General features: G+C 44.9%; 1 protein-coding gene across 1 annotated transcript in view; it reads left to right on the top strand.

Moving 5' to 3' along the window:
* The window catches only part of ncor2 (nuclear receptor corepressor 2), a 199,489-nt gene that overhangs the window by 80,042 nt on the left and 112,128 nt on the right, over positions 1-7,319 (top strand). The window contains exons 9-10 of the mRNA XM_043715247.1: positions 1,779-1,872; positions 2,795-2,973. Coding sequence (XP_043571182.1) covers positions 1,779-1,872; positions 2,795-2,973 — 273 coding nt within the window. The remainder of the gene's footprint in view (positions 1-1,778; positions 1,873-2,794; positions 2,974-7,319) is intronic.

Below are 7,319 nucleotides of genomic sequence, written 5' to 3'. Positions count from 1 at the left end.
GTAATTGCTATGATATCCCAGTCCCATGTTCCTAACCATGCCATGAGTTCATCTGCCTTCCCTGTTAGGCCCCTTGCACTGAAATAAATGCAGTTTAATTTATTATTCCTACCTTGTCCCTGCCTGCCCTGACTGTTTGTCTCGCCTTTGTTCTCAACTGTACCAGTCTCAGATTGATCTCTTTCCTCACTATCTCCCTGGGTCCCTCTCCCCCACTTTACTAGTTTAGATCCTCCCAAGCAGGTCTAGCAATCTTCCTGCCAGTATATTAGTCCCCTTCCAATTTAGGTGCAATCTGTCCTTCTTGTACAGATCACATCTACCCCTAAAGAGATTCCAACGATCCAAAAATGTGAATCCTTCTCCCATACACCAGCTCCTCAGCCATGCATTCATCTGCTCTATCCTCCTATTCCTGCCCTCACTAGCTCGTAGCACTGGGAGTAATCCAGATATTACTACTCTCGAGGACCTCCTTTTTTAACTTGCTGCCTAACTCTCTGTAATCTCCATTCAGAATCTCAACCTTTTCCCTTCCTATGTTGTTGGTTCCAATGTGTACAATGACCTCCTTCTGGCCCCTCTCCCCTTGAGAACATCCTGCACTCTCTCTGAGACATCCTTGATCCTGGTACCAGGGAAGCAACACACCCATTCTGATTTTTCGCTGCTGGCCACAGAAATGTCTGTCTGTACCTCGGACTAGAGATTCTCCTAATACAGTCAATCGCTTGGAACCTGACATACCTCTCATCACATTTGAGCCAGTCTCAATACTAGAAACTTGGCTGTTCGTGCTACGTACCCCTGAGAATCCATCACCCCCTACATTTTCCAAAACAACATATATGTTTGAAATGGGGATAGCCACAGAAGACTCCTGCACTAGGTGCCTACCTCTCTGGCATTAACCCATCTATGTGACTGTATCTGAGACTTTCCCCCCTTCCTATAACTGTTTTCCATCACACCCCCTTGCTCTTGTAAATTCCTCATTGCCTCTAACTGTCTCTCCAACTGATCCATTTGATCTGATAGGATTCACAACCAACGGCTTTTATTGCAGATATAATCTTCAGTAACTTGTTTGAATTTTCATTCATTTTTCACAACACAATCTCACAATGTACACTTGAGATGCAGCGTATTGTTGATTGCAGTCATTGATGAAATGTAATGTAGTTATTATTCAAAGATTCCTTCACCTCCGGAGATCTGATTGGGAATTTGAGAAATGGAATGCTGTCATAACATCGAATATCATTTCCTAATTCCAAGTCACTGTTCGTTTTAAACAGGCCCAGTAGGTATCTGCTAAGCTGCATAGAACAAAATATTTTCTCCATCTGAACCAAGCATCCTAAGAAATACGAGTTGTGCACTGAAGTAGATTGATTTCTGACAGATGGAATTATACTATAGTAAGTTAGTAGCAAGTTGAGAGCAGTTATTCAGCATTGAGCTCTGCATGCTCCAAACTAATCAAACCTTTGCCATGACTTTTTACTCTTTATTGTATGTTATGGATCTTGCTGCATTCAGTCAATTAGAACAATTTGATAATTGGGGATGGTTTTTCACACACCCAAGAGTTCAGCAAACTTCATTGTAACAAAGTGTCATTGTTGTTTGACAGATGTTGCTTTTACCGTGAGCATAGTGCACCCCACATATAGCTGTGAGAAAGTGACCGTTCACAGAATATTGATAGTCCTGAGCTATTGTTCTTCAGATGGAGCTGACTGTGAGATTTACTTGTTCTTGATATACTTTATCAGCAGGGTAGGACAGCGAGGCTGCACACTGTCAGCAACTGTGGCTCGGAGTGAGCATGAAATCTCTGAAATTATTGATGGGCTTTCAGAACAAGAGGTGAGTTTTCTCTTTACAAACTGTCACACTGCATTCTCTTTGGGATTTACCACAGTTTTGTCTCTTGCCCCAGGACAGTGTGGGTTTGGAGCTGGGGGCTCACTACAGTCGAGTGCATGTAGGATGAGTCAGCAAGGAACAGTCTACTCCTCCCTGTGAACAGACACCGTCCCTCACAGGGACGCAGTGCAGGTCACAGCCCGAGGGCTGTGCCATTGAGCAGTCTTTGAATCTTACTCCCTCGGATGACCTCGGGTGAAAACTCACTGGGAGTTAGAAACAATTTGTTCCTCCTTGTCTTTGCACTTGTCACTTACGAGAGTTTATGAAGACTGGAAATTCTGAGGGGAAAACAGGGGGATGTACTGAAATAATTACTGAATCAATTAATGTGTTTCATGAATTTGGAGAATTTGGGGGAATTTTTTTCTTGAGGTGTTTGTGGCCTCATTGAACTTTTTTAATATTAAATATTCATTCAGAAAATAAAGAAAACTTTGCTGATGTTCCTCCCTAAACTGACAGTTCTGAGAGACTAATAACCCTGTCAGAATTTTACTAAAGCAGGAAAGTTTTGATGCTTGAACCTTGACATCCCTCAGGAAAAGCTCCCCATACCCCTCAGTGTTCCCAATCCCGCCACAGTTTGTTCAGAATGTAATCAGAATGCAGCGAATTCCTCTCAATGAGTACAGTTCTCTTTGAAGAGGAATAAATCACCTTGGAGGGGAATGTGGAGGCAGGCTGCCTGCTTCAGGGGGTGCAGGTATTTTACAAGCAACAACCCTGTGCACTGGGTATGGGCTGCACTCAGTTATGTTCAGAGTGATGAGGCTGTACAACCAGCAAGTTGCCCACTGCATGCCAGGCAGCTCCTGGAGGAAAGGTGTTACCAATGAAGTTTGCATTCATTTCCCTGTAGAACACAGAGAAGCAGATGCGACAATTAGCTGTCGTTCCACCAATGCTGTTCGATGCAGACCAACAACGTGTTAAATTTATCAACATGAATGGGTTAATGGAAGATCCCATGAAGGTGTACAAGGAACAGCAGCTTCTAAACCATTGGGGAGACCATGAAAAAGAGATCTTCAGAGAAAAGTAAGGATCATTTGAAGGTGTTTGTTTATATTGACTGGCTGGAGTCCCTCTACTCCTAGCCAGAAGGACAGAGGGGCTCTTCTCAAATATTAAAATAAATTTTCTTACACTCTCGTTGCATAAGACACTTACTGTAAGTGGTGTGTGTCTGGGAATTTTTACTGACTGGCACATTGGTTGCCTTATTATAGCAAGGAAATTATTAAACTGGAAAGGGTTTGGAAAAGATTTACCAAGATGTTGTCAGGAATGGAGGGTTTGAGGTATAAAAATAGACTGGAAAGGCTGTGATTTTTTTTCACTGGAGCATAGGAAGTTGAGGGTTAACCTTACTGAGGTTTATAAAATCATGAAGGGCATAGGTAAGGTGTATGACAACGGTTTTTTATAGAATCATAGAATCCCTATAGTGCGAAAGCAGGCCATTCGGCCAATTGAGTCCAGACTGACCCTCCAAAGCGCATCCCATCCAGACTCACCCCCCCCCCCCCTACCCTATTTCTGTAACCCTGCATTTCCCATGGCCAATCCACCTAACTTGTGCATCTTTGGACTGTCGGAGGAAACTGGAGCACCTGGAAGAAACCCACACAGACATGGATAGAATATGCAAGCTCCACACAGACAGTCACTTTAAGGTGGAATTGAACCCGGGTCCCTGGCGCTGTGAGGCAGCAGTGCTAACCATTGAGCCACCGTGCCACTCAAAGGGTGGGTGAGTTCAAAACTAAGGCATGAATTTTTAAGGTAAGAAGAGAAAAATTTAAAAAGAACATGAGGGGCAAGAGAGTGATTCATGTATGGAATGAACTGCCAAAGGAAGTGGAGGATGCAGGTACAGTTGCAATGTTTGAAAGTCATTTGGCTAAGTATGTAGACAATAGGTAATAGGTGCAGGAGTAGGCCATTCTGCCCTTCGAGCCTGCACCACCATTCAATATGATCATGGCTGATCATCCTTAATCAGTATCCTGTTCCTGCCTTATCTCCATAACCCTTGATTCCACTATCCTTGAGAGCTCTATCCAACTCTTTCTTAAATGAATCTAGAGACTAGGCCTCCACTGCCCTCTGGGGCAGAGCATTCCACACACCCACCACTCTCTGGGTGAAGAAGTTTCTCCTCATCTCTGTCCTAAATGGTCTACCCCGTATTTTTAAGCTGTGTCCTCTGTTTCGGCACTCACCCCGCAGCGGAAACATGTTGCCTGCCGCCAGAGTGTCCAATCCTTTGATCATCTTATATGTCTCAACCAGATCCCCTCTCAGTCTACTAAACTCAAGGGTACACAAGCCCAGTCGCTCCAGTCTTTCAGTGTAAGGTAATCCCGCCATTCCAGGAATTGACCTCGTGAACCTACGCTGCATTCCCTCAATAGCCAGAATGTCTCTCCTCAAACTTGGAGACCAGAACTGCACACAGTACTCCAGGTGTGGTCTCACCAGGGCCCTGTACAGCTGCAGAAGGACCTCTTTGCTTCTATACTCAATCCCTCTTGTTATGAAGGCCAGCATGCTATTAGCCTTCTTCACTACCTGCTGTACCTGCATGCTTACCTTCATTGAGTGGTGTACAAGAACCCCCAGATCTCTCTGTACTGCCCCTTTACCTAAATTGATTCCACTTAGGTGGTAATCTGCCTTCCTGTTCTTGCCACCAAAGTGGATAAGGATCCATTTATCCACGTGAAAGTGCATCTGCCATGCATCTGAGCACTCACCTAACTTGTCCAGGTCACCCTGTAATCTCCTAACATCCTCATCACATTTCACCCTGCCACCCAGCTGATGAAATTTGCGAATGTTATTGCGAATACCATCTTGTATATCCTGAAGATAGATTGTAAAAAGCTGCGGTCCCAGTACTGATCCGTGCGGTACCCCACTGGTCAGTGCCCGGCATTCCGAAATGGAGGGGTGGAGGAGTGTGGAAGGATGAGAGAATGCAGGCTGCGGCCCTATGAAGCAGGGGGAGGGCTTGCAGTGGGAACTCTGGAAAATAAATCACCAACGCATCCACGATTTCTCGAGCCACCTCCTTCAGTACCCTGGGATGTAAACCCTCAGGCCCCGGGGACTTATCAACCTTCAGACCTAACGGTCTCTCCAACACCAATTCCTGGCAAATATAAATTCCCTTCAGTTCAAATCCTTCAGCCACTGTTACCTCAGGGAGATTGCTCTATTGTCTATCGTCTATGTGAATAGGAGAGATTTGGAGAGAGATGGCTAAGCTTGGCAGGTGGGACGAGTTTAGTTTGGGAACATGATGAGCATGGACTGGTAGGACTAAAGGGTCTGTTTTCATGCTGTGTGATTCTCTGACTTTATCAAGCTGATGATGTAAAGGAACAAAGTATTGGAAGTTAGTCCTCAGCGTAGGCTTGGCTGATTGTTCACAGAAGCATAGGAATAGGCCATATGGCCCCATGAGCCTTCTCCATCATTCAATATGATCATGGCTGATCATCGTTCATAATACCCTGATCCTACCCTCACCCCCCCCCCCCCATATCCCTTGATCGTTTTAGCCATGAGCTATATCTACTTCCTACTTGAATACACACAATATTTTAGCCTTGACCATTTTCTATGGCAGAGAATTCCACAGGCTCACCATTCTCTGGGTGAAGAAATTTCTCCTCATCTCAGTCCTAAAAGGTTTACCCTTATCCTTAAACCATGACCCCTGGCTGCGGACTCCCCCACCATTGGGAACATTCTTCCTGCATCAACCTGTTCAGTCCTGTTAGAATTTTATAGGTTTCTATGAGGCCTCAGCTATTTCCTCTCTCACTTCACTCATTAACCTGGGATAGTTCCCATCCAGACCTGGGCACTTGTCCATCTTAATGCCTTTTAGAATGGTTTGTGATTTTTGAGAAGATTTTGTAGCTCAGATTGTGGATCAGATTGTAAGTTTGCTCACTGAGCTGGTGGGTTTGTTCTCAGACATTTCGTCACTATGCTGGGTAACATCATCAGTGAGCCTCTGGTGAAGCGCTGGTGTTCTGTCCCGCTTTCTATTTATGTGTCTTGGTCTGTTGTGGGTGATATCATTTCCAGTTCTTTTTTTGAGAGCTTGGTAAATGGGATCCAAATTGATGTGTTTATTCATGGAGTTCCAGTTTGAATGCCAGGCCTCCAGGAATTCCTGTGTGTATCTTTGTTTAGCTTGTCCCAGGATGGATAAATTGTCCCAGTTTAACTAGTGTCCCTCTTCATCTGTGTGTATGGATACCAGTGATAGTTGGTCATGTCTTTTGGTGGCTTGTTGGTGGTCATGTATTCTGGTGGCTAGTTGTCCATAACTATCTAAAACTTAAAGAATTGTGATCACGAGACCCAACCTAATCCCCTGCTGAAACTTCACCCACCTGACCGGGCTCATTCCCCAATACCAGGTCCAGTAAGGCCCCTTCCCGCGTTGCATTTCGTTTCCCTTGCGTAAATCATTAGCGTGTATTGTGAATTGCTGGGATCCCTGCAGTACCCCATTAGTCACTGCCTGCTATTCAGATAAAGAGTTTCTTTCTCTGTTTCCTGTCGGCCAATCAGTTATCTGTCCATCTCAGTGCACTATCCCTAATCCCATGTGGTTTAAGTTGTCACATTAATCTCTAGCATGGGGCTTTGTCGAAAGTTTTCTGAAAGTCCAATTAAACCACATCCACTGACTTCCTCTCATCAAAACCTGTTCGTTACATCCTCAGAGAATTTGGTAGATTTGTCAAGCATGATTTCCCTTTTGTAAATCTAATCTGACCCTGTCTGATTCTGTCACTGTTTTCCAAGTGCTAAGCTATTAAATCTTTTATAATGGACTTCCACATTTTCCCCACTCCATTCTATAATTCCCTGTCTTTTCTCTCTCTCTCTCTCTTTTTCTCTCTCTCTCTCTCTCTCTCTCTCCCTCCTTTTTCGAACAGTGGGATTACATTAGCTCCACTCCAATCTATGGGAACTCTTCCAATACTAAAAGAACCTGGGAAGGTGATTGCCAATGCACCTGTCATTTCCAGGGCAACCTGCTTAAGAAAACAGAACAGTACAGCACAGCACAGGAACAGGCCCTTCAGCCCACTAAGACTGTGCCAGCACATGATGTCTTCCTAAACTAAAAACCTTTTGCCTGTATGCGGCCTGTGTCTCTCTATGCGGCCTGTGATCCTCTATGCAGTCGGTGTCCCACTATGCAGCCGGTGTCCCTCTATGCGGTCGGTCTCCCTCTATGCGGCCTGTGTCCATCTATGCAGCCTGTGCCCATCTATGCAGTCGGTATCCCACTATGCGGCCTGTGTCCCTCAATGCGGCCTGTGTCCCTCAATGCGGCCTGTGTTCCTCAA

The sequence above is a fragment of the Chiloscyllium plagiosum genome, chromosome 25 (assembly GCF_004010195.1).
Source record: "Chiloscyllium plagiosum isolate BGI_BamShark_2017 chromosome 25, ASM401019v2, whole genome shotgun sequence".
In the NCBI taxonomy this organism is placed as follows: domain Eukaryota; kingdom Metazoa; phylum Chordata; class Chondrichthyes; order Orectolobiformes; family Hemiscylliidae; genus Chiloscyllium; species Chiloscyllium plagiosum.
The sequence above is the reverse complement of the archived record's forward strand: the minus strand, read 5'-3'. Positions and strand labels throughout refer to the sequence as shown.